The 26625-nt window shown below is 39.4% G+C and overlaps 1 protein-coding gene and 1 long non-coding RNA gene across 5 annotated transcripts in view; one reads left to right on the top strand and one right to left on the bottom strand.

Annotated features, from left to right (window-relative positions):
* Positions 1-26625, top strand: part of SLC1A2 (solute carrier family 1 member 2) — an 84653-nt gene that overhangs the window by 35600 nt on the left and 22428 nt on the right. For all 3 annotated transcript variants that reach the window (XM_048947756.1, XM_048947758.1, XM_048947757.1), the window contains 5 exons: positions 13437-13576; positions 15450-15602; positions 16186-16436; positions 19841-20009; positions 22942-23068. In XM_048947756.1, the coding sequence (XP_048803713.1) occupies positions 13437-13576; positions 15450-15602; positions 16186-16436; positions 19841-20009; positions 22942-23068 (840 nt within the window). The remainder of the gene's footprint in view (positions 1-13436; positions 13577-15449; positions 15603-16185; positions 16437-19840; positions 20010-22941; positions 23069-26625) is intronic.
* On the bottom strand, positions 602-26621 carry LOC125694480 (uncharacterized). Of its 2 annotated transcripts, XR_007377579.1 has the most exons (5): positions 24009-26621; positions 10865-10978; positions 7971-8170; positions 6418-6511; positions 602-2078 (listed from the first exon to the last, which is right to left on the bottom strand). It is a non-coding gene; the product is annotated as an uncharacterized LOC125694480 (long non-coding RNA). The 2 variants fall into 2 exon arrangements; XR_007377578.1 differs by lacking the exon at positions 24009-26621 and having other exon boundaries at positions 10865-11108.

Below are 26625 nucleotides of genomic sequence, written 5' to 3'. Positions count from 1 at the left end.
CTTTCTACTTGCTCATTGTGTATGATGTTGGCTGGAGAACTCCTGTAAATGTCCCTAAGGATGGAGTCACGCTGTGACCGTTGTCATGTGCTCAGCAGAATGACTGAAAGGCATATGATCACAGGAGAGAATTGCTCTGGTAATGACCTTGTGTCCTCTGGCTGGGAAATGTGGTGACATTTAGACTATGCTGACAGCAATAGAAGAGCAGAAGAAGGTGAGTTCAGTATCTCAAGAATGACGCTAGAAAAGATAGACTTATTGAATTGTGTTATGATAAATACAGCAATGAAGACCCATAGTTTTAAGTAATGAGAAAGTAGAGAAGTTAGTGTGAGAAGAGAAAGATACAAAAGATACAAAAGGCAAATTCAAGTGATTTCTTGATTCCTGAGGAAAGATGCACAGACGCATAATCACAAATTTTTCATTCCTTTGTTTTTCAAGTATTTCAGTGGTGCAAATTTTGCCCTTTGACTGGTGATAACTGTTAATCAGTCAGAAAAGTATCAGAGATTAAATTGACTCATTGGTACTCCAGGATACAGAGTTCTTTACAGAAGTACATAAGTTCTTTACAGAGAGAGTGGTGAGGTGCTGGAACAGGCTGCCCAGAGAGGTTGTGGATGCCCTGTCCCTGGAGGTGTTCAAGGCCAGGTTGGATGGGGCCCTGGGCAGCCTAGCCCAGTATTAACTGGCGAGGTTGGTGGCCCTGCATGTGGCAGGGAGGTTGGAGATTCATGATCCTTGAGGTTTTTTCCAACCCTGGCCATTCTGTGATTCTGTGATACGTGGAAAGGGCAGGAGAATTGTAAAGTGCATTTGAACAGAATGCTTCCTCAGTTAGTTTTGCTAAGCAGAAATGTCAGATTTCCTTGTTTAAGTTTGTATTTAGCTGATGATAAGCAGTTAAACTCACCTGTGCTGTGTTGTTTGTGGTGACACAGAGCTCAATCAAGTCCCGTGTGGACATTTAATGTGGATTTCTTCATTTCTTTGAAAGCAAAGCACACATGCTGTAAAGTACTACAGAACTCAGCATCGGAGCTGCAGCACATGAAGTTGATCTGAATCTATTTGCAAATTTGCCTCCCCTGAGCGTTATCTTGCCCTACAATCTGGGCACAGCCACAACATTTCCTAATCCATTGTATTTTCAGTGTGTCCACCATGCCTGTTTCCCCACTTCACAGCTTTTAACAATACAGTCTTTGTTGATGAGCAGTAAGCTGTAAATGCAAATGAAGAAAGTGCTGCTGGCTCTCACTCTCAGGACACCATTGCATGAGGTCCTAGCAGCCTGAGCTTAGGTTTGGGTGTCCAAGCTCAAAAGCTGCATGCCAAGCTGGAGCTCCACTAACAGCACTGCTGCAGCAGTGAGCTATTAGTGGAAGGTCCCTCCACAACTACATTTCTAAAGCAACAGTGTAGAAATGCTATAAATAAAAGCAATGTATAAATAAAAGCCTCCATAGTCCTAAAAGTCAGAACTGCCTAGGTGGTTTGCATATAATGAAAAAAATGTTGGGATCATTTAAAGTAGCACTGGTTTCAAAGTCTCTGAGTATATGGAAGTCTAATATTTAGTCATTTAAAATAAAATGAAATGTGTACAGTCAAAAATGTGTGTTTCTCATGGTTGTTACTTAGACAGTGGTTGCTTTTAGCTTGCAATTCTGTTGTAAGCCTTTTGTTAGAAGAAATAGCCTAGTAAATTGTAGGGTCATATTTTTCCGTGGTTTGTTGGTTAGCACTCAGTTCAATAGCCCACATAAACATATGCTTCACTGTAGGGACTTGTGTAAGAGCTGCTGAGTTAACACATAGCCGTGTCCCAGGAGATCACTATGGTTAGATTAAGAGGGCAGAAAATGGTGTTTGGGTGTGACGTGTACTGTTGGTGAGCCTCAAATTTTGTGCATTCACGCTGACACTGGTCCAGGAACAGGCTGGGCATTACACCGAGGGCTTTAATGCTTCACACGGTCTTATCGGTCCTTTTCAAACTCACTTAAGGACATCCATTGCTTAGATGGTTAGTGGTGTGGGCAGTTTTTATTCCTTGGCTTTAACTTCTCCTGAAAGTAAATGGGATTTTCCATAAGTCCATTTTTGGTAAACACTCAGCAAAAACAGAATAAAAGCCTTAGGGTTTTGCTTTGACATTTTATTCCTTAAACTACACTGCCCTGCAATACGTTGTCATTTTGTTGGATATTATATGCTTTGGAATTTGCTATGGTAAACATATCACCATAATAAATGTGGCTGAAGGTTAAGATCATTCTGTATGACATGCTCTGCTTTGGTTACCAGTACCATCTCAGGCTTGGTCTCTTTAAGAAATACTGTCTGATAAGGAAGAAAGGAAAAAACACTCACAACGTGTGCTTGGACTTTCTTTTCCTAACTTTGTACTGAAGGAATCTGATAGCTTATGTGGAGATGGCATTTCAAATCTCCAGCCCACAGACTGATGACTTCCAAGATGATACTTCGGAAATTGCTGGGCTACATGCTCATCTTGCTGCCATGGCCTGGGCACGCAGGGCTCAGCACTGTCATGGACCTGAAACTCTGGGCCCTCAAATTTGACCTGCTTCATATTAAAAACCACTAAGGTGAGGACTACAGAATAATTTGGTAAACCTTTCTAGATTTCCCCTAAGAGCTTTAAAAAAAATTCGAGTTTTGGTTACAGAAGTCAGCTAAGATGAGGAAATCCACCCTTGTTTTCACCGAAGCTGCTCTGCCCTCACGCAGTGACAGTAGCTGTGTTCTTGTGGAAAGCTGGCTGTTGCATCTTGCTGTTGAGCCTCAGAACTTCAGCACATGTACAGACCTGTCTTCAACACACCCGTAGTGGCTGTGCCTCACCGTCCCAAAAAGAGGCATTTCCCCACGAAGGCTTGCTGGGCTCAGCTGGAATAGTTCAGCTGAGGCTATCCACAGTGCTGTACTACAGTCCAGAAGACAATACCAAATAAACAGCAAAAATAAAACGTTCAAGAAAATGTCTTGTCAAGACACAGACTCAGGGAATGCCAAAAATAACCTTTTTGTTGCCAGTGCTGAAATTCTCTCAACTCTTTTACATCTGCAAAATGAGCATATGCAAACTTTGGAGAGACAAAGGCAGTTAAGTCTTGCGCACTGCTCCTGAACTGGATTCTTTGTCAGAGAGCCACATGCCCTAAGGGCATCACATATATAACATAAAAGAGAAAACAACCCTACCATCCATGATCATCCATCTTTAGGTCTGCAATCCTAAATACACGCTTCTTTCTGAAAGCTATTTTGTAGTCATGAGCTTCCATCTTAAACACTGCATTTTTCTGGGCACAGCTCACAGTATCCTAGCAGACATGCTGATGAGGAGAGACAGTATAAACAGATCACCTGAACAATCTCTTTATTTGAATGCCCACTCCATTTCATACAGATATTTGAATCAAATTCCTAGTCTATGTGAAGAGGAAACTTCCCCACTTTTCCAAAACTACTTTTGCAATGTGTTTCCTCTCTGATTTGTTTTGAAGGTACAGTTTGAAAAGGAGGCTCCAAATCCCAATTTAATTATAAAGGCACGGGGCAATAAAGATGATGCTTTACACTGGGTCAAAATTATTGCTGTATTTCAGGATTTACTCTGTAAAAGACCTCTAAAGTTCCAGCAGATGGCACGCACTCATCAAAGCTTGCACTGTGCGATCATAAATACTGCTCCAAGCAACAGCTGTCAGAAAGGATAAGACAGCTCATGCTGAGCTTGAGGAGCTAAAATAATTTGTCACGAGAGATTCTCTTATGCTACACTTGATTTCTGTAATCTCTTAAACATACTACAGGAAGTTAGTGTGTCTTCAAAACTAAGTTTCTTTGCTTTTTCAGGGCACAGCCCAAGTCATTTTTTTCTTGAGACTGTTCTCAGTAAAAAAACACGAGCAGACTTTGGCCAAAGTAATTCTGCCAAAGCAATAGCTGTGATTAAAGCAATCTGAATATCTGGCTATAATAAAAGTGTACTGGCACTAAAGAAAACTAGGAACTCTGGAAAAATAATTACAAAATGAGTAACGGAGAAGAATGACTCGAAGTTTCTTGAACAGGATGCGTTTTAAGCTAGGATGTGCCATATGCTGAGAGAAAAAAAACATCTTTTGTTAAAAACAAGACAACATAAACATTCTGTTTGTGAAATGAATAAATATATTGTGCCAGCGAACAGATATTATCTTATACTAAAAGACTTGCACACTGAAGTAGCAGTTTTCACCACTCAGAGATTGCAATGGTAAATTAGCTTATGGCTGTTTAGAATTTCCTTTAAGAACTCTTGGAGAACAGCAAAGAAACACCATTATCTGTAGCAGCAGCAGAATTAACATCTGTTAGGAGCAAACTGGGACTTTCTGAATTTCCATATACTAATCCAAGCCCTGACATTTTCTGCATAGACATTCAACTGTTTTCCTGCAGTCTCCTTAGTAGTTGCTCTTTGTGCAAACAGTTTCTGACTCTATCCACAGTACTTTCTGGAAGAGAGATTTCCCACACAGGAAGTGCAGAGAAATGTTTTAGAACAGAATTAGTGCTTGGATTCAATGCTATGTGCTGGCCCACTGACAAACATCTCATGGAAGAGAATGCATTTTTTTGTGTTGGCTTCTTTTTATTAAGTTTATCTGAAGTCTAGTCAATCTTGAATCTATTTATGTCTTCTGCAGCATTCAGAGGAAAATGCTGAAAATGTGGAAGGTCAGCTCTCTCAGACTTCAGCCACTGGAAGTCAGAGAGGAGCTTTTATTTTTATTTTTCCAACTTGATTTTTCCATTTTTTTCCTCCTCATTAAATGTGTATAGTAAAACTTAGCACTTTTCAGTTCTTGGAATACTTTATATAGCTTCTAGACTCTCTCTCTCTCTCTCTCTCTCTCTGGTACTTCCTTGCTGCTGTCAAAGGTACAGGGAACTTTCAAAGCAGATACCAAAAGCAATAATTTTCCTTGGTTTTTGTTAGTAACTAGTTAATATATACATTTGATACAAAAAAAGAAAATAAGCAATGAAGATGGGATCTTTATAATAGATCCCTAATAGCATCTAAAGGAATGCTAGTAATTGTGTTCAGATGTAGTATAAGCATATTTAGTGGTAGAGTTGTGATGCACTCATTCAGCCATGGAAGTTTATCTGCCCACTAAGTACTTGCTCTGTGTAGTGATGTGGTCCAAAATCACTGGCACAGTTCCTTTACTGACAAACCTGTGAGAACTTGAGGAAACCTGAGGAAAAAGTGTTTCAAGAGCCATCACTCAAGAAATAAATTCACAGGAAGAACTCGGAGCTTGCATTTAGCTTCCTGTCATCACGACAAAATTAATTCATACTGTCTCAGTTGGAGCTCCTTGTTCAGTTCTGCGTTTCTGCAAACACTGGATTATACCTATAAAAAACCCCAACACTTCACTCCATGTTGTCCCAGCTAGCATGCCTAGGAGCTGCTACCTTTCTGATCCTTGCCCAATCTAACTGATTTAATAATCTTTCTCGGTGTTCTTGAGCACTATGTTAATCCCCAGTCATTTCATAGCCTTTTTCTTTGTGTTACCTGGCACTCCCCAGGTAGAAGCAAATGCAAGGTCATGATTTTACTTGTCTCTGAGTTTCTGAGCATGTAAGTAGATAATTTTTACACAATGCACATTATTATATCCTTTGCCATAATAATAATATGATTCATCTTTAATTCTATTACTCTTCATCTCAGTCTCAGAACATAATTCTGAAGTAATGAAGCATGCAAGGCAGTGTTCCCAGGTTGTTACGCTGCTGTAAAGCCCTATCAGAAATTTGGCATTTAAAAGAACACTCCACACGTGCATCATTACAGTAATAAACTATCATATCTACAATGGTTACTGCATTGTGTGTTTTAAAATTCCTTTTTTTTTTCCCACTTTAGCCTGGGTGATAGATAGACTATGATCCCTGTGGATGGAAATGCACCTTGTTTACTCCAGACAAGAAACAAGCCCAGCAGCTCTCCTTCCACAGAGAACTGATAGTCCCTTTAAGGTGCAAAACTTTGAAGTTTACTCTATCTTTACTGTGTCGTAGTAGGATTTTATTTTCTTAGGTTGATTAGGCCTGAGATTCAGAATCAGAAAAGCAGAAATAGTAAATGGATAGTGCCAAAGCTTCACATAAACATGTCAGCACCAAATTTAAAGACTTGTCAGAAAGAGAGCTCATAGCCACATCTTCACTTGATGTGAATCAGAGGACCTAGCAAATAGGAAGAATCACAGAAACTTCGTCTCCTAAAATGTGAAATATATTACAAACTCTGTCTCTTAAATCCTACAGCTAATCTCTGTTAAGGGCATATTATTTCACTCTTGACATACTCACAAAAAGAGCATGAAGCCTTCCCTCATTTGCTCCACTTTGTAGAGTGGTCATCGCATGCAGATGCAGTCGGTACTTGGGGATCTTTCTGGTAGTTCTGCAACGAAGGGATTTCCCATCAATTCACTTTTGCTTTAGTAAAGCTCTGCAGATGTTCCCTGCCCAGGACTGTGGAAGCTCTCTGAATCCTGAGGTCTGGAAAAGCACATTTCTCATTTTCTTGGGAACTGGAACTTAACCTCTTTCTGTCAGCTTCTGTCATGCCACTAAATTATAAAATTAATTAATTTGCTAACAGTGTACACACTCAGCCACTCTCAATGAGGTGTTAAAACCAGGTTTTCATATGAATGGGTTTGAGACACCCCAAGAAGAAATGGCTGCTTGTAGTGCCTCAGCTGATGTGGCTCCTTGCCCCTGTCACAACAAAAAACACATAGGTGTCATCTCAATTTCTTTCTCCCCCAGCTACCTGGAACTCCCAAAGGTAAAACAAAAATCAGGATTTCACTTGCCTTTGTGTTTCTAAGTCTTCACTCACATTACTAGGTGTAAAACACAATCATCTTCATTCTAACAAAACCAGCATGATTCAGTATGATCTGCTGATTTCATGTGGTTGATGGTGCAGGGTTCCATGAGAAATGAACCTTCATTCACAGCCTCTCCATAAAGGCTCATTTACTTTTCCATAATATGTCACAAAGCGCTATGTGCATACATTAGTCAATCAAACATTAAACAAAAGAAAAAAAAAATCTCAGCTCCTCAATGGTATTTCTGGAAAGACGTGCATAAAACAGGTAAAAAAGGACTGTGTGATTTTTTTTTTTTAAATTATCAACTCATACTTAATTTTCTTTCCTTCTGCTTTGCAACAGCCCCTGAACTACACTCTCCCCATCATACAATTAAGCTTCCTGAGCCACATTCAAAAGCTGAAGAAATCGTTGAATTTTTGAAGGTAGCACATTAAGTCATCAGAAACGTTATGCTACCTCCAATAGGGTTTTAAAAATGCAAACAAAATGAACCTGAATTCAAAGTTTGCAAATTCAGATAGGCAGTGAAGATTTTTTTTTTTTTCCTAAATGACCTCAAAGAACAATATTTTAAAACGTCAGAAGACAGTGATGCATGTTACTGCAAACTAATTTGGAGAGCAGTAGTGTTCGCTTAGGCCACTCTTCCCTGCAGGTTCTGTGAGGATGCCTCTAGTCAGCTATTTAGATCTGATTATGTTAAACTTGGAGAATGTATACTAAATGCTAAGTTGGCAGAAAAAACATAGTTGTAAAAGGATTCAGGGAGAAAACTCCTTCTCCTACTGCAAAAAGCAAGTCATGCTGCAGGGTGTTGCTTATATCAGTCCCTAGGTCAAATCAGACTTCATGGTCAAATCAGAATTCATTACTGTCCTGCAAATAGCAAGGAAAACCCTACATAACACAGTTAAAATTGAATAGAAGAGCTTAGTGAGGGGCTTAAAATAAACCCTTTGTTAACACAGACGAAGCATTCCTTTAGTAGTTGGGTGCTTTTGCATGAGAGCTTACCATGACACTAGAAGGAGGCTGGTACTCAGTCCATGCTACACAAGTGTTAAGGCAGATAATCTAGACTTCTGGCATTCAACGAATGAAATCTTTTGCCTTAGTGATATTATCCATAAGTTTTTCTAGTCACTGATTGTTCATCTAACAGCCTTGGCGGACTCTTTCCTGCAGGGTCAGGTGATGACTGAGGTGGAACAGATCTGTCAGTCAAAAGCACATGCCCCAGAATCAATGGAGTTATACTAATTCTCCTGTATTCCAAAGAAGAGATACAACCGTACACACCAAACATTACTGCTAACAAATTTCATTTAGGGTAGACTAAGCTCTTGCTTACTTCCATGCAATTCCACTGGGTGACAGAATGAGCTCAGAGGGTGAGTACTCATCAAAGTTACTATATATCAAACAATATCATTTTTGTCATGACTTTTTGGTGACAACATTTGTAACACCTGTCTCAACATTAGATAATTGAGTTTTTTATTTTGAGGTCAAGCAAACTTTTTTACCTTTTTGAAAAGGCCATTTCTTCCAGGAACAATTGAGCAAGTGCTAACATTTACGTCTGCTGCTTACTCATCACTTAGAATAGAGCCATGCTTGGTTTGACAGCAAACATGCAGCTCAAGACGTGTTCCTAGAACCTAAATCATGGCTGCTACATCCAGAGCTGTTTTCTCAAGAATAACTGTAGCTGCCCATATTGAAGTAATTGCCACAGAAGGTAAACCAGTGCTTTATTCCTGACATTCCAGGAAAAGAGTGCTGTTCCTGTTACTAAAAGTATTGCTAGAAACCTGAGTTACTCTGCTGTGTAAAGCTTAATATACCCCCACAAGTTATCTTGACAAGTCTCAAACAATTGATTACCCTGATTTGATTGTCTTGCTCTAAAATAGCCATTTATTATACTAACAAGAGCCTCTGATCTAAGCAGCTCACCATCCCCCAAAACCAAAAAGCAAAAAATTCAAATTAACCAAAACAGACTCTTATACTGAAAATTACCTGCTTGATTAATTGGCACAGCTGGAGTACATGCAGACTAAACACCGTCTCTGCTAATTTGCCCCGTCCTCAGCATCTGTTTTTGCTAGCCTCATTACGATCTTTGTCTACATTTTTCATTTAAATCACAAATTATTCTTTCCTTGTGGTCTCTGCTTTAGGTTGATGTCAAACTGGGTCTGCGTTCCAATGAGTGATTGGAATTCAAAGGGTATTGTCACTTCAATTGACACTTTGACACATTAACAAACACTTGAATTCTTAACGCCTAACTTTTGTGAGGAAATGAGTTTATATTTTGTAGCAAAGTGCAAAAAGCAAATAATCTTTTCATACCCTTATATATAGAGCCTTCAATGGGAACGTGAGAAAGACAGGAGTAAAAATGAAATATAGCAGCAGACTTTCACAGAGGGAGGTAAAATAAAGCCTAAAAAAAATGTTTGAAGGAAGTAGGACTGAAAACCCCAGAGGCACTGAAGTTTTAATGAGTTGTTTTCCTACATTTTTACACAATTACGCGTAATAACCAGAAAGCGAAACAAACAGCAGCTTAAAAATTGCAGAGAAATACATGAGCACTATAACAGGCAAAATTAACTGCAAACGTTCAGGTAATCTGAAATCAAGTGCTTTTGGACAGATTTTGTTCTTGTGCAGACTGTGGGGATGAGGGACACTGGAAAGAACAAATGGCTAACCTCATGCTTACTCAGGAAAGAGATTGCTTCCTTCCTCAAAAGGTGATAAAATTGCAGTTGAGTTCTGTTGCTTGTTTCTATTAATGGGCGCATGTATTGCCTTGGCAGAGCAGGCAAAAGTACAGATTGTGTTCACTTTGGGACATCTCTGTACTCATAAGGTGAATAAAAATCATTTCTTTGGGCTCAGAAAAGTTTATCTTCTAGGAATAAGTGCTGCCTCAGAAGCACTGGTGGGCTGGGTTAGGCAGAAGGTCATCCTTGGTGTTTGAAAGCCACTCTATGCATCTAACTTGTGGTATGAGCTGTTTCACATGGCTATGCATTTTCCAGTATTTGCTTTATGTTTTTACAAGTCCCATCAGTGTTTTCCGGTGCCTGGAGTTGGCAGAAAACAATATCTTTAATTTGAAGGCCTCGGTTCTTACGGTTCTCTGTGTGTCTATTCCACAGCTTAGCTGTTTGGCTGCTTGTCGTTAGGACATATGAAAATAACAAGCAGAGTTTATTTGTATTACAGTGTTCTAGCTTCAGTGACATTAGACTAAAAGAAGTTTTGGTCTGTTGTGTTTCAAATGAGCATTCAGAATGCTTGGCTAGTTTGAATACCCATGGAAGCTCCATGCAGTGGAACAGCAGCTTATTCAGCAAAGGTGATCATCAGCATGTTTGAGAGATCACATCTGCTGAAATGTCTCTTGTGCTGTCTCATGATACCTATATACAGAGGTTCCACTAACACAGAGCTAATTCACTGAATTCAACCTCAGGCTCAGTTCCTAAGACCCAAGTCTACTTCCATGATTCAGAAGTCAAGCAGATTTTCATCACCTGGTAACTGGATAGAAAATTTCTGGAGCGAAACATTGATTTAGTCCTTGCTACTTGACGCTTCTCTTACCATTCACAGCAGATTTTATTTTTTTAGTGTCTTCCTTACCCAACCCCCCCATACCCTACAGCCTCCAGAGCCTTGTCTCTGGTCTGGTGATAGAAATCTCAGTGCTAAGAGCAGTGCTAACAGTGCAGATGCTTAGATAATTGTTCGTGTGGTCCCACTTTATATGCAATTATATCCACTTGTCAACACTTTTTGTAACATGTCTGCACAATTAACTTTTGTGTGTGTGTGTGTTAGGTCCTTTTCTTTGAAAGCAAAATAAAAACACAGCAATTACATACCAGTCAGAATATCTGTCCTTGCTGGAGGTTTCCTTGCAATCTTGAAGAGCTGGAGAGTGCAAAACTCATTTTTTGCACTTCAGAGAAAAACACATGGTTGGCAGTACGAAGTCCCTGGAAAAACAGAAATGCCTTTAAAGAGCCTTGTGCCATCACTTTCTTCTCTTCTCAGTGAAGCTTGGATACAAGAGTTTGCTGTAACATAGAAGCTCTGGGTTATCTGAGAACCTCAAGCAGGGCTGGATTCAGTGCACCTGGGATGTAATCCTGAGTGGCAGCTGCAGGAGCAGGCCCACCATCCCCACACCTTGTGAGCCTTTGTTTGGATGCTGATAGCCTCCAAGGGCAAGGAGTACAAGTGCCAGCAAATACAGTGACAGCGAATGTCACTGAGACACAAGTGGGAACAGAAATAAGCCTTGGGTACAGGATTGCTTCTGCATGGGAGGGTTTTATGGGCAACAGGGGCAGGGAATGGTTTCTTCTGTTGTCTGTCAATTAGGAAAATGGTGTTTAGAGTAGCCTGCAGCAAGTATTTGTGAGGTAGCTTTTCTACTGACACTGTGAAGCCATAGGTGTGGGAAATGGGAAACCAGACTAAACCTAGTCTGGAAAGACACGTGGCCTGAGTGGCAGTAGGCAGCACTTACTGACCCACCCTAGTTCTGCCAATAATTTGCTACTTGAAGATCTTCTAATATTTTCTTTTGAATTGCTTTCAACTGCCCATATTTCAAAATTTCGGATGAGTATAAAATCAGCCCTTGGTGAATATAGGCCCAAATAAGTGCTGCACTTATATCCAACATACAAGTGAGACTGGAAGTAGTCCTTAGTTGCAAAGTTTAGATCCCAGTCTCCTTAATTCTGTGGCATGCTTCCACGTGTGATTTCATGTCTCCGTGACCCGTGTGCATGATCACTACAGATGCTATTTCATTCTTACAGCACTTCAAATAACTGTACGTTGTTCTCTAATTCTTATTTATATCTGATAGTTGTGTTTGCAGATTTTCAAGAAGTTATGCCACTCATTTGAACTGTCAGAGCATGCACAAATATTCTAATTTGCTATTCCACCATCAAAAGCACATTTTACGATTAAAAAATGTAAAAGGTACAAAATCTAAATCACAACAATTAGAAGTCTCCCATGTCTCTTAAAAAAACATATCGCCTGATATATTTTTAACTGGCACTGCTATTTTACCCAATAGGTGCACTGGAAATAAATGCCATTTTACTTTCAGTGGGAACATCACAGAACTATTTTTGTAACTCTCTATCAAGAAACTTTATGAAGACAGTGAACTGTGCTATGTATAATAAAGCATTGCTTTGTCTCTCTGGTGATGCTTTAGCTTGCTGTCTCTGTGGCAGTCACAGTGATATGCTCCAGACAACCCATAGTGGGACAGTATATCTTGATTTAAAAAGTAATAGAGCATCCAAGTTTTGTTTATCACAATTTTTTTAGGTCTGTAACCTCAGTCTAATACTGTTGATGCAGATTTGTTTTCTTTTTTTTTCTTTTTCCCTGAAGTCTTGCCCTAAGCTAGCGTAAGACCAGGTCTCACAATCTTTTTCTTTTTTCCTTGATAATAAAAATTGCATTTTAGCTGTTCTTCTGATATTTCTCATATTTAAAAAGATGGCTATAAGGTTTGTGGAAAGTGTTTTATTTGCAGCAGTATTTTTAGTGGGTTTGTTTTTTTTTTTTTTCCCTCGAAGTATATTTAAAGGTTTTGTATATAAAAAATGAATCTATTGCTAATGATTTATCAGGCACTGAAAAAGTTTGAAGCATCTTTTTCAAAGGCCTGCACTCATGTGTATCACTCAAATATATATATATATATAATGTATGTATATATATATATACACACATATACGTACATATATACATGTATGTTTTCCTTTAAACATTACAAATTCAATGAAACCAAAGGCTTTCATGAGGAATGTGTAATGTTCTGTTTTTTTTTTCAGTAGCTGTTGATCAAATCTCATTAAAACTTGGTTGAAAAAGATTCTTTTGACTTCTGCATTTTGTTTATATTACTAGAAAATATTAATGTTGAAAAGTTTTGGGAATCCTACGCAAAATATCCCGGAATGGATTGTTTTATCAAATCCTCATTTTTAAACTCTTTATTTTTTTTCTGGATTGGAATTAAACAAGGTATTAACTGCATTTTTCTGGTAACATAAACTGCTTGTCAGCCATCTTTCCTGTTTCAGTGGACAGCTGTGATCTCCGGGGAAATCAGATTCCCTAGGTCATGACAGTTAACGCATGAAACAGTTAGGGTGTCCTGTGAATTCACAGTGTTTGTAGAGAGAACTCCAAAAAGTACCTTACTGGCTATACCTTTAGAAGAGATACATCAGATGGTAACATTTCAGACACCTCTCTCCTTAGAGCAGTAAAGATACGGTGTTTATGAAATGTGGGAAGGAATGGAATATGCATCAGATTCCCTAGTTACATGTGATGGAAATAATTCAGGCTTTCCTCTTCCTTTTGGCATCACGTGCTCTAACTTTTACTTGATTTTCGTTTTTATTCTAGCGCCAACAATATGCCGAAGCAAGTAGAAGTGCGGATGCATGAAAGTCATTTGAGTCCAGTGGAGCACAGATCTGGGAACATATGTGTGCAGTTCTTCAAGTCGCTCCGCAGGAATCTGCTCCTGACTCTTACTGTATTTGGTAAGCTATATCTGCCTGTCCGGGTGCTTTGAGGATCTGTATTTGTTGGTGTAAGACCACAGCCCCTTTCTATGCTCATCTGCTGTTCTAGCTGAACAGTCAGACAGTAAGTAGGACACCTTTAGGCATTGCCCCTCTAATTCAGGTGTGCAAGGTGTTATTAACACAACATGGAATGAGTCCACACAGCTGAGCTACCTGTCATCTCTGGTTTAGAATGGAATGTAACTGAAGTCCCAAGGTGGGTCAGATCAATGTCATTCAGTGAAACCAAATGCAATGCAGATTTTCTCTCCGTTACTTGAAAAAGGAGAAAAACTTTCAAAATTTACTTTTTCTCATCTTTTTATCTCTCAGCTCACACTGCTGTTAAGGTTTTTCCACCGCTCTGTAGCTGTAAGCCAGCGCTCAGTGATCTCATCCTGAACGTTACCTCTGGTTTTAGCAGCTTCCAAATATGGAACAGTCTGACATTTTATTGTGGCCCCCTGGCTCTTTGCCTGGCTCATTTTCAATGAAAGCCTAACAGCGTAACGCAGCAAATTCACAGACATACTCTATTTTGTTATTGTTTGAAAGACTAACAGCAGCTGGTTGTGAGCTACAGATTTCATAGTCGTATTTTTAAGCCTGCAAAACACATACTGCTGAAGTGTTTAGACAGAGTGTTTGCACTGAATCATCTTTAGAAGGTGGCTGATGCAATTCCACAAAAGTTTTAAGTAAATGTATATTCTGCATCATATCAAACTGATACTACAAAGAGTATAGTTGCTGCAAATCACAACTTAAGCTCTGATGTCAAATTTTGTTACAATTGAGCCTGGGATAAAAAAAGACAAAAGCATGCTGGATGTAGACATAGAATATCCATTTATGAAGACCCTGATTTGGAAGTAAATGTGTTCTTTTTTCATTTAGACAGGGCTTTAAATCTCAGCTCCAAGAGAGGATTTTAGGTGTTCTCACAGTACACTTGTGATGAAGAAATTCTTTGTGGTAATGACTATTAGAGTGTGTTAATACCATGAGAACAGAAGGATGCAGTCCATCAAAGGGAGGTAGCAGTAAATTAGTACTAAGAATCAGATTTTTCTTCAATCAAGTTTTCTTCATGTGTTACATTACAGACACTTTAAAGGATGAATAACAGCTCTGTAGGAGTAATTTCTGTTTTGAGTAGAAAAGTGGTGTCTGGCTGCCTGAAAGATCAATCAGGATTTGGAGGGAAGCTGGAATTGACTAGGTCTTTTATTAGCTTAATTCCCTAGTTTGCTTAGTAGTGTGCTGATAAAATCAGAGATGACCACGTTACTAGTAAATGACTGATGTTCCCCTCCAAAAAGCCCCAGGTCACCCTTGAATCTGTTTTCCTCTCATGACTATCTTAGCTTTCCTGTAGGGCTTTTCTTAGGCTGTAAAATAGCTACTTATGCTGTTTTGCTTTCATGCAGTGTCATTCTTATACTAAGAGTAGATGCCATGCTGAGAAGAGTCCCAACCCATTGAATGACCCTGTGTGCATCACTACATCTCAGTGCCTTAGGTTCGCCTGCATGTAACTCTCCCATAGTGTTACAAGGACTATACAGTATTATTAAACCTCAATAATATTGTGGGGAAAATACAATGCAGAAGCAGAATAACATATTAGGTGCAAACTGAGGACTGTTTCTCTTTAGTTGAGATATATGGTAAGCATGTTACAGCTGGTATCAATCAGTGGATTATGCCTTCCAGAATCAGTCTCTCTAGCAAAAAACAACCACCTTCCATAGCTATTTTTCTTCTAGGCTTTTCTGATAATCAATGAACGTGGATCAATTCATGTATATTTTTCTTTTCTACTTACTCTCTTTTACTTTCCTTTCAGGTGTCATCCTGGGTGCATTATGTGGGGGTCTTCTTCGTCTAGCAACGCCTATTGACCCTGACATCATCATGTTAATAGCCTTCCCAGGAGATATACTTATGAGGATGCTAAAAATGTTGATCCTCCCTTTAATTATCTCCAGTTTAATCACAGGTAAGATCTATTAGCCATAAATACTTTAAGGTGCTTGCTACAGAAATCACCTGGTTTGCTTTGTGTGTGTGTGATCCTGTCAGGGATTTTGCAGTTGTAGTGTGTATTTGGAGTTAATTTAATTTACTGACTTTGATAGATGCTCCAGTGAATTTGTCTTCAAAAATATGCTGACATACCACCTTCCTGAAGATAAGAATTTTCTTAATGTGTTTTTTCACCTAATTCTCAGATTGAACTATGTGAATTAAGGTGTCATGACAGCAGAATGCCTTGCCTTAAATCTGTGCTGTCATCCAGAACGTGAACAATATGCAGCAGTGTAAGCAAGAGTTGGTATGAACTTTTTATTTTTTGACGTCTCCTGCACAGTCAAATGGAATCTCAAACTATTCTCTTTAAAGTAGCAACAGCAGGCATTGTTCACATAAGATTTGGAGGGAGAAGTTTCAGCGAGAATTTCACAAAGAGAAAAAGTAGGCAGACATTAACATTTACAAATTATACAGCATTTCCTATGATGCTTATTGAATTGGATATTGAATCTCTGTTTGTTTGTTTCTTAAAAATAAAACACATGCAGGACTGTCTGGTTTAGATGCTAAAGCAAGTGGCCGATTGGGAACGAGAGCCATGGTCTACTACATGTCCACCACTATTATTGCTGCCGTGCTGGGTGTGATTCTGGTTTTAGCTATCCATCCAGGAAATCCAAAACTCAAGAAACAGCTTGGTCAAGGGAAGAAGAATGATGAAGTATCTAGTCTGGATGCTTTCTTGGATCTGATCCGAAACCTGTTCCCTGAAAATCTAGTCCAAGCATGTTTTCAGCAGGTAAATCCTACTCCTTTAGAATATCTTTTACAACTTCTTTTATTGACCAAGTTTGTCTACAGAGGTAGTGATGCTATTCAGACAAAGAATGACAGAAACAGCGATGCAAAGAGAAATACAGGTCCTAGGACTTGAGCAGGTAAATGAAAGAACATTATTTGTAGTTGTTTTGTTTAGTAATTATTATTTAATAGATATTTTTAACATTATTTTTAGTTTGTTACCAGGTAATCTTAAAAACTTTTCCTTACTTTTTGTACAATATATAAGGGCATGAATGATGGCTTGGTGCTGAGTGACTTGATGACTTACAGAGTCTTTCACACCCACTGAATTTGGTCTTAGTCATTAGCTACAAAGTTGATGGCTTTATAGTGCCCAGCGTATAACGGCTGAATGATCTTCATTCAGGCTGGTTGCCATGGGAACGTACTCTGAAACCCAACTTCCCATAATTCCCATAATATCAAGAGATTATAGTCCTATGTGAGGATAATACACTCAGGTGGCTGGTCCACTCACAGGTGGGTACATCAGGCCAGGTTTGAGGCACGCTGGGAAAGTTGGATGTTAGACCCTGTGTTGCTTGCTTTGTACATAAATTTTGTCAAAAAAGCTTTTTGCCAATATTTAATAAAAATGGCTTCACTTGGAAGCATGAAGGAAATAAGAGCTCAGCAAGCCTGCCTTTCTCAAACAAATTTCTTATATGTGAGCTCCTTTTTCCTAAAGCTAAGCTGTTTGGCAGTAATGCAGACTTTTTTTTTAAAAATGAAATAAGCTGTGTTGCCAAATATGCCCTTAAAAGCTCCTATGTGAAATGGCACGAGCTGTGATTATGGCTGAAGAGAAAGGGGGGGGAAGACAGAAGAGGCCGTGGGGGTGAAAGAACAGAAGGCAACCTAAGATGCCAAAAGGACATGAATTTCTTCACTTCTTCCACAGTCTTCCACATAAAAACACATAGTCCTTGGGGGTTTAATGAGAGAACATTCTCAATATTTCCAGATCATCATGGGAATGTCAGTCATGTGGTCAAACTGTGGTTGGCCAAACACCACATGTAATGTGAAATGTGTTTTTGCAAAATGGAGTGTGGGGAGTACAGGGTACTTGTGTTTTTTTCTTTCTTTCCCTTGTTTAAACTATAGAAGAGAGAACTAAATTTCTCATCTGCTGAAAGTGGCTGAATACCTTGGCAAAAGGGAAAAAATATGGGAGAAAAAAAAATTAAGCTACCCATGTAAAATAGTTTTCTTAAAAGCTTAATACTGCTATTTCAGTGTGCGTAATATTAAGGTTTAATTCACTTCATTACTTCCAGATGACCAATTCCATCATTTGTTTCTTAAGCCTACCAATGCAGACCCATTTCAAAGCCTATAGCAATCAATAGACAACAGTCCTGGTAATTTCAGTGGCACATGAAGGACACTCCCTTTTGATCTTATAGCCTTCCTAAGTTTCCTCTTATCAGATTCCAAATTAATTGCCAATGCAATCCTCTGTCACAAAGCTACTTCTCATTTGCAAAGTCAGTCACAATCCTTTCCACACTGAACTTGTCTTCCTTTAGTCCTTAACTACCCAGTAAAGGAGTTAGGAGGAAAAAATAATTCCTTTCAATGCAGACATTTATGCAGAGTTTCTACACAAGCAAAGTTTCACTTAAAGTTTCCAGGTTGCCTCAGGAGGAAGAATATTCACAAAATTCTTGCAAAGGTTGTTTTTGAAGCATACACAACAGTGATATTGTGCAGCAGTGATCCCAATGGGAGTTCTACAAACAATTAAGAGATTAAATTGCAATTTTGATATAGCTCATCTGGCAGCTGAACTCTGAACCATCATGGAATTTCTGTAGCTGTTGATTATTTTTTTTTTTTTGGTCAAGAAAAGAAATTCATAATTTATAATAAAAACTGCTATTCCAGAAGAGGTTTAAGTTAAGCCACGACAGAGAAAAGGGCGATCATGTTTAAATGACTGCAACATTCAAGTAGCTTTTAGGCTTCAGATATTGTTGTTGGAATCTAAACTGCGTGTTAGTCATGAGGTTGTAAGTACTATGACCACATGCAGTGGAAGGCTGAGGACCTCTATCTTAATCAACTGTTGTGGAATTTGAGTGCTTTGATGTTTTAAGTTTAATTTCTGTGACTTCACTCTTACATTTCATCTACTTTACAAAAAAATATATATAGCATTGATAACGTTTCTCAGATAAATTTGAACACTTGAAAAAAAATTGAAAACAGGCAGAAATTGATGGTTTCAGGACAACTGAAGAGTTTCTCAAACAGGAGCTGTGCAGGTTTTCTGTCTGCAACCCCCTCTCTAATGTAGACAGCAAGTTTGGTAAGGAGAGATGTAAGGTATGTTAAAATGGTATGTGATGTATCTGGATCATCATCTGTAGTACTACAATGTGCCATCTCAGCAGAAAGAAGATGCAAATGTTCTTGAAAGACTAATGCGTGGCTCTAATGCCTTGCTCAAACATATTTCTAAGAGCACAGAAAATAGGGAGCGGTGGGAAAAGTGGCAAAACAGTCATGAAACATCTGTCTCAGAGCCATGAAAGGCTCAAGGTGTTATCTAGGGAAAAGGCAGTCCTTTCACTGATTTTTCTTTTTTCCACCCTCATACCCCATTTTCTTTGCCTAGCCATAAACTTGAGCCCGTTCTTTCCTCACCATTCTTTCCTATCTTTCTCCTGACCCTTCCTTTCATGTGCCAGGAGAGGTCCACAGTCATTTAGCTACTGATGCCTTCTTATTTTAAAGGTAGTCAGATTTGATTTAGTAGTTATCTGGTGGTTTAAATCCTTCATTATGTGTTTATTAGAATGTTTTAATTAGAGAGCTCTGGGACCGTGTGCATTTCATTTTAAATAACCTCAATCACTGAGTTGGAAATATCATGAATTTTTGAGTAAAGTTAAGCATCACACTACAATAACTTGAGCTGGGCAGTCCATCCTAAATAACAAGCCTTACTGTAGAGTTGGTGCTGTGACTGATTTTAGAGATACCCAACTTTCAGTGCTAAATAATTTACATCTATGGGTAAAATACAATCTGTGAAGCACCATTTGTGAACCATCTGGACAAAGAGGCTAGCTATCTGTAAAACATTACACACTAGCAAGAAGGAAGGAATATTTGCCATGCTTTCACACCAGAGTCACAGTGAAGATTCCCAGGACTGCGTGTCATTTGAAACTATTGAAAAACAAACTTATTTTTGGAAGAAGGGGTAAGAGGTTGTGGAATGTGTGCCTAATCCTTTAAAAATATAGTTCTCCGGAGTTTCAAGTGAAAAGTTTTTATTATTTCCTGATCTCTCATATGGAATAAATCCAGTCTGTCTCCATTCTCATCCTCTCTTTTTATTGCCTTCAGATCCAAACTGTCACCAAGAAAGTGCTGGTGCCACCACCCATTGAAGAGCCACCTAATGTTACTGACTCTGCTTTTGCTCTGATGAATGAGACAGTGCGTGAAGCACCACCAGAAGCCCAGCTAGTCATTAAGAAAGGACTCGAATTTAAGGATGGCATGAACGTCCTGGGTAGGAAAGCTTGCCTGTCAAATATCTACATCATATGCATGATGCAGCTTCTAGCTGTGACTGGGTAGTCAGTGTTGTCTGATCTGCTCCTCAGTGCAAATTCAATCTCAACAAATAGTCATCATCTTACCTCCCGGCTTCCCTTGTTCTCTGAGATGAAAACCAAACAGTCTTGGTAGAACTACAACGATATCACAGAATCAAGTGAATTATTCTGGAATGGCAGCTTTACGGGAATTATTTGGAGTACAGTGGGGAACTATGTAGGAGGCATCCAGAATATCCTTTCATCACAGAGGTAGCCCATCTAGACTAATAGTAATGCATATTGGCAAAACAGTATGGAGGAGGGCTTCAAGAGGCTGTGCTTTACCCACTCTCTGATGAATTTGAACTCAGTTGTTTCTATTAGGTTTCTTGGGCAAGCTGAACTAGATTTTGGCTTGAAGCACAGCCTGAAGTGAGAGGTGGGGTGTGCACCGCACCACCCAAGAAAAATCCCAGAGAGGCTTGACACATCTCTGAGTCACAACTCCCTCTCTCTTTCATCTTGGCTGCTGACCTTTACCAGCTGCACATTATGAACAACTGCCATCATGCCATCTTGTCTGTACAAGCCAGCATATGGGGGTGGTACAAAGGTTTTGCCTATCTCCCACTCTTTCCTGAAGCACCTGTTCAAGCTGAGGCAAAGGCATGAAGGAACAAAGAGCTGCCACACCACTCTTACTTTCTCCTCTGTGCTTAGACTCAGTTTTATCAGCTCAGAAAGAAGTGATCCTTCTTCACTTTCTTTGTGAATGTGGGTGAAACTGGTCTCAAATTAGCCCTCAATTTGTAGTGCTCATCAGCACAACCATGCTTAAAGACTCATGTGCTCCGCAGCAGCATGTTCACAGGGTGAAGGTCCACACCTGTGTTTATAGGTACTGCCCTCACAGTGAGACAGCATGTGGCAGTACTTAAACCACTGCTTTATCCCACCACTAGGCTTTCACTTTTTAGTGGCAGATGGCCCCTTACAGACTCCTTACTGCTGATGAGCAATTCCTACTAAGCCAAGGATTGCTATGCCTGCAAACCACCACCATGTGTTGGTGAATTGGCTGGCAGAGGCAGCTTTACTTAGGCAGGGGCATGATACCAGTAAACTGACCTGAGGTCAGTTTTTTCCTCTTTGGGAAACAGCCTGCTTAAGAAGAGCTGGAGCTACTGTAGTGAGCTTGCCACTGCGGTCCCTATTCCTCTGCATCACTAGACAGAAGAGCTGCTTTCTTGCAAAGGAGCAGATTGGAATTTTGCACCATGTGAGACAGCAGCCCATTGGTCATGCTGTTACCATCACCTGCATTTTTTTTTGCTCCTAGATCTTACTTTGTGCTAAAATGAAATTGCATTTCTGATGCAAGAGATGAAGTACACTTAGTGTGAAATTTGTGCTGTGCTGATCCCATCAGAGATAAAATAGCTAGAAGGCTGAGTAAAATTCATACAGGAAGGAAATGAATGCTGTTAAAACTATAGTTTAGGTGGGATATTTACTGTGGTGTTTTGACTGATGACTCTCAAATGTTGCAATCATTTGTTCTCCATTTTTTCATATATATGAAGTGAAAACACTGAGGAATTGCCATCCAGGTTGCATAAACTGTGCAAACCAGGCAAATTCCTGCAAATGTTAGCCAACTTGACTTCTCTGAATAAAGCAGCAGCTAGCCTGGAATTGACAAAATGAAACCACCTACAAACATTTTCTGATGTGCAGTCTGAATTCCAGGAAGTTACTTGGTCTTTGACTAAAAAACTTTTCATTATTTCTCCATGCTCTGCAGCACACATACATGCACATCAGTGCTCTAAGTGACTCAGCAAAAATAAGTTGGTGCTAGACAGTGACCTTCTATGCAAGAGAATGGATACTTAAACACCACAAAAGGTTTATTACTAAACCCAGTGAGAAGATATGAGACAGAATGTCTTTTCCCAGCATAGCAGCAGCTGAAATCCATCCTTCAGAATTTTTTTAAAAATCCTTATTGGTTTCTCTTTAGGAATTTCCCATGAGTTCACACATTTGTTAAATACTGAGTTCATGTCATGATTGAAAATTTACCCTCAAGTGATGCCTTGACTTTCTAACCACCTATCAGTATCAGCTAATAATCTCTCTCAGGACACTGAAAATTGCTCAAAAGTGAGGGTTAGCTTTAGAGAGACAGCTTCAAAGAAACACATGACAGGTGCACGGATAGTTTAACGCTCCATGCTTTCTCACCTTAGTCATCTAAATTTAGGGAGCCCATTTCTACTTGTATTGAATCAATGATTAGATATGTACTCTCACTGAAACCATCAGCAGCAATCTGTTTAATGTGAATGTAATGGTTAAGCTTGAAGTACAATACAAACTTTCTCCTCCCACCCCCACCTTCTTAACTAGGCTACTCCTGATCTGCAAAAGGTACGTTCTCGGGTTGCTACTAGTATTACAAGACTGACTGGTCTGCAGGTTGAATCTGCCAAGGGCTTTTTTTTTTTTTAAAGCCTTGCTAAATATGCTGTTGGTCTCTAGTGACTATTTCAGCAACAAAAAACAGTCATGGTGTGGTGCTGTGTTGCCTCTCCTATTTGCTGGGGGCCATGAGGTTTCTAACAATTGCATTGCACTGGAAATATTGTGGTGATCAAGTCAATTAAAAAAAAAATTAGTTGACCTGTGAAGTTAGAGTGTGGTAAAGTACTAAAGGATATTCTGTAGAATAGAATCATAAAAGTTGAGGGTGAGTTCATGTTGAAAAGACCTAAGAAATGTACAGCACACTATAGTCACTCTGAAAAGTGGATTAGCAGGTAGCACGAAGACACCGACTAGGTGCGAGATCTTGCTAAAACCTATGTTTTTTACTTGCTTTTAAAACTTTTTCCTCAATAGGTTTAATAGGATTCTTTATTGCTTTTGGCATTGCTATGGGGAAAATGGGAGAACAAGCCAAGATGATGGTGGATTTCTTCAATATCCTGAATGAGATCGTAATGAAGTTAGTAACTATGATTATGTGGTAAGTTCAAAGTCCTAACTTCTGGAACAAAATAGGTAAATAAATTTCTCTCAAAACCCTATTACAGCATATAGTAAAGATAGCTTGTTAGTAAACAGTGTAATGAAATAATTTGGTTTTTAAAGACTTACCAGTTATGTCAGAACCAGAACAGCATTATTTCTGTATGCTGAACATTACTCAGGAATGATTTTGAAGTATTTCTGAAATTGGCAAGCTTTGTCCTTTGTTTAGTAAAATCCAAGACATGAAGGTACCAGCAAAGACCTTCAAATGCCACATTTATTATTGACACTCATTATATAGGAGGACACTAAGCATACAAGAATACCCTATGTTAAGAACCTCCATGTCTTCCTGGGAGGTTACAGAGCAATCAGAGTAATCCCAGAGTATTATGTATAAGGTGTAATTACAAAGAAGCCTAAAGACAGACTTCATTTGCTGTCTTCTGTAATAAAAATACTTCACCATCAAATAAAATTCCAGTGGTCTTCAGTGATGCATAGTTCCTCCCCCATAATTTCAGCAGAATTTGAGTTTTGAAACACCACAGCAGTAGAAGATGCCTGTCTTATTTTTGAAGTACACCCATTTGTAATAACGGGGCTTGGCTTGCCTACAAGCAAATGACTTACTCTGTGAAGACTAAGCTCTTGTTTATATTTCTGGAAGGGTACTGGCTCTTTCTTTTTTTTGGTGATTATTCTGAGGGATTCCCCCAGAACTGTTGGCATACAGCGCCAAACCTGGACATATCACACAAAACCAGTTTTTCAGAACACAAAAGTGCATCGCTACTTTTGGCATCTGTAACAATATAATGGGATGGAAGGTACCACAATAACAGCAGGGTGTCAAAGTCTACAGCTACAACAAATGAGAATGAGCCCAAATACAGCAGCCACAGATACAGAAATGAAGGAAAAGAACTACTTACCTTAGAAGGCCTCAAAAAAGCAGGAAGCTCTAGCAAAATACTCTTACCTCCACTGCCAACCCTTAAATGAGGTCTGGAAAGGGGTGGATCCTGACTCCACCCCTTCCGGTCACTCAGGTGCATTGCATTGCATGCACCTGGGCCCTGCCTTCCCACCAGGTGCTCAATCACTGCTTCAGATCCTGACTTGGCATTTCCACTACAGCACTGTACTACTACATTTGGTATCTCCACAGTCTTCCAAAAGAAGAAATAACCTTCTCCCAATATAATATGTATACAAGGGCTGATCTGAAACTAATACCAGCTATTTTATAACAGACCGTGACATAAGTGGCAGGTGTTGGTGGTATGGCAGGAGAGGTTGAACCTTCCCATAAATATTCTATTAAACTTTGTTGCTGTGTGACAGACGACAGCAGAGGGACAGTCTGGCAAAATGGTGACTGATATGGGAATGCGCATTAAGCAAATTGGTGGATTACAATCAGGGAAATATGTGTGGAGCTGAATATTAGCTTCAATTCATTGGAAATGATGGTGGCAACACTGAAATATCACAGTTTGTGCCAAATGAATCTCATGAATGCTCAGAAAGGAACAGAAAGTATACTGTATGCAAGTTTGCCAGAACCTATTGAAACAGTAAGATGCTGAAGGTGACAGTTTTCTGGATTGTATCATTTACCAGTGATGAGATGTACATGATGTCACCACTACGAACCAGAGTCACAATGGCAGTCCATAGAGTGGTGATGTGTGAATTCCCTTATAAAAGAAAATGTTCAAAACACAGCCCTCAGCAGGTAAAATGAGGTGCATCGTTTTTTGGGATAGGGAAGGAGTGATCCTTCTGGATTTCCTGGAACCCGGACAAACCATCAACTCTGACTACAACATCACAATTCTGACTAGGATGAAGGCTTGATCTTCTAGAGTCAAGCCACAGATGAAGACAACCTTTCTCTTGCAATACAATAACACCAGGCCCCATACCAGTTTGAAGACCGTGGAGCACATTGGCCTTGTGATCTTGGCTGTCCTACTACACACCAAGTTGTCCAGATTTGGTGCCTTCTGACTTTCATCTATTCAATCTGATGAAGGATGAACTGTGTGGGCAACATTTTCTCAGCAATAACACCATCACGCTATCACAGCAGCTGTGAAACTGTGGGTCCCCTCCTCTGGTGCAGATTTTTATGTGTTGCATTCAGGCTCTTGTTCATTGCTGGCAAAAATGCAGAGACAATGCTGGTGACTATGCTGAAAAATAGCATTTCATAGCTGAGAATTTGCTCTATCAAACAGTGCTATTGAGCTCTACGTAGCTGTTGTAGTTTCGATGGAAGTAAATAGGAGGCATTACTTGTGGAGTGACACCTATATCATTGGTATGTATCACCTACATCACCTATACCTATAGCTCATTGCTACCCGTGATTCATATGTGTCTCTGGAAATTAGTTCCTGAGTCACAGGACTGCAGTATGCCTCTTCCCTGAGGCTTTAGATGGACAAAGTTTGTCAAAAAGGGAGAAGGGTGCCTGAAGCATGAGTATTCAACATCATCAGTGTTTGAAAGGAAAACTTAAGCAAGAGACGTAGACAGGAACAGTGATGTAGAAATGAGCTGAACGAAGCAACTTGAAGAGATAACTTTTTCTTCCTGTTATGCTTCTGCTTTTCTTTTAGGGGATCTTGCCACATAAAAAGTTGTTTTTATTCACAAAGCCCTCCTACTTTTAGTAGTTACTGCAACTTGCTGATCTTGACTGTGCATGGAGAGAGGCAGCGACTATAGTCTAATAACACTCCAAGGACTAGAATTTACTCTTATTTCACTTAGCACCAGTTGGTACACCCAAGACATAATACCTTATTTAAATTATGAACTTTCCATTGTAGTCAGTGTTGCAATGGCAGGAAGCCATTCAAGTTTCAAGAAATTGACTGCAAATATTTGTTTCTTTTTACTGATGTGCTTTTTATTCCTATTTTCTTGACAAAGAGATTGGTTTTGGGAGTTCTACTTGTTCACTTCTGTCTAGAATTGTTAAAGAATTGCTGTGGCTAGAAGCAGCATTTTTTCATGTGTGTGTGTCTTTATAAAGACAACTGTATTTCAGAATTGCATTCTGTTTGGCTTGTGATATCCCTGCACAGAGCTGTGGGCACGTGGCAACTCCAGTAGTTAGCAGAGGCTCTCAGGAGCACGCCATTTAGCTGAAACAAATAATACAGCTTCCTGAAACTAGATGAAAAATGAGTTGTGAAAGTTAAATATTAAAAACAACTACTACATTCCTGTACAAGCCTGTGTAATGTTATCATATCCTCAAAGGATGTCATTCCAGGATCAAACACTTTTTGGGAAATGCATATTCCATTCAGTAGAATGGAATGAAATGAATTAGATATGGAATTTGCTGGAGATGGCCAGTGTTTTCAGAAGAGGTGTGAAAGCAAGCCACTGAATTTCTGTCACATCATGATCTGCATCTCAGTGTTGAGCCTGAGAAGCCCCTAGTCTTTCTCTGGCCTGTATTCTGTTAAGGACACATTTTACAACTTCATGCTGCAAAGATCAGCTCTGTCTATGTTTGTTCTCTTTCCC

Source organism: Lagopus muta, chromosome 6, assembly GCF_023343835.1.
Source record: "Lagopus muta isolate bLagMut1 chromosome 6, bLagMut1 primary, whole genome shotgun sequence".
NCBI classification, from domain to species: Eukaryota; Metazoa; Chordata; class Aves; order Galliformes; family Phasianidae; genus Lagopus; species Lagopus muta.
The sequence above is the reverse complement of the archived record's forward strand: the minus strand, read 5'-3'. Positions and strand labels throughout refer to the sequence as shown.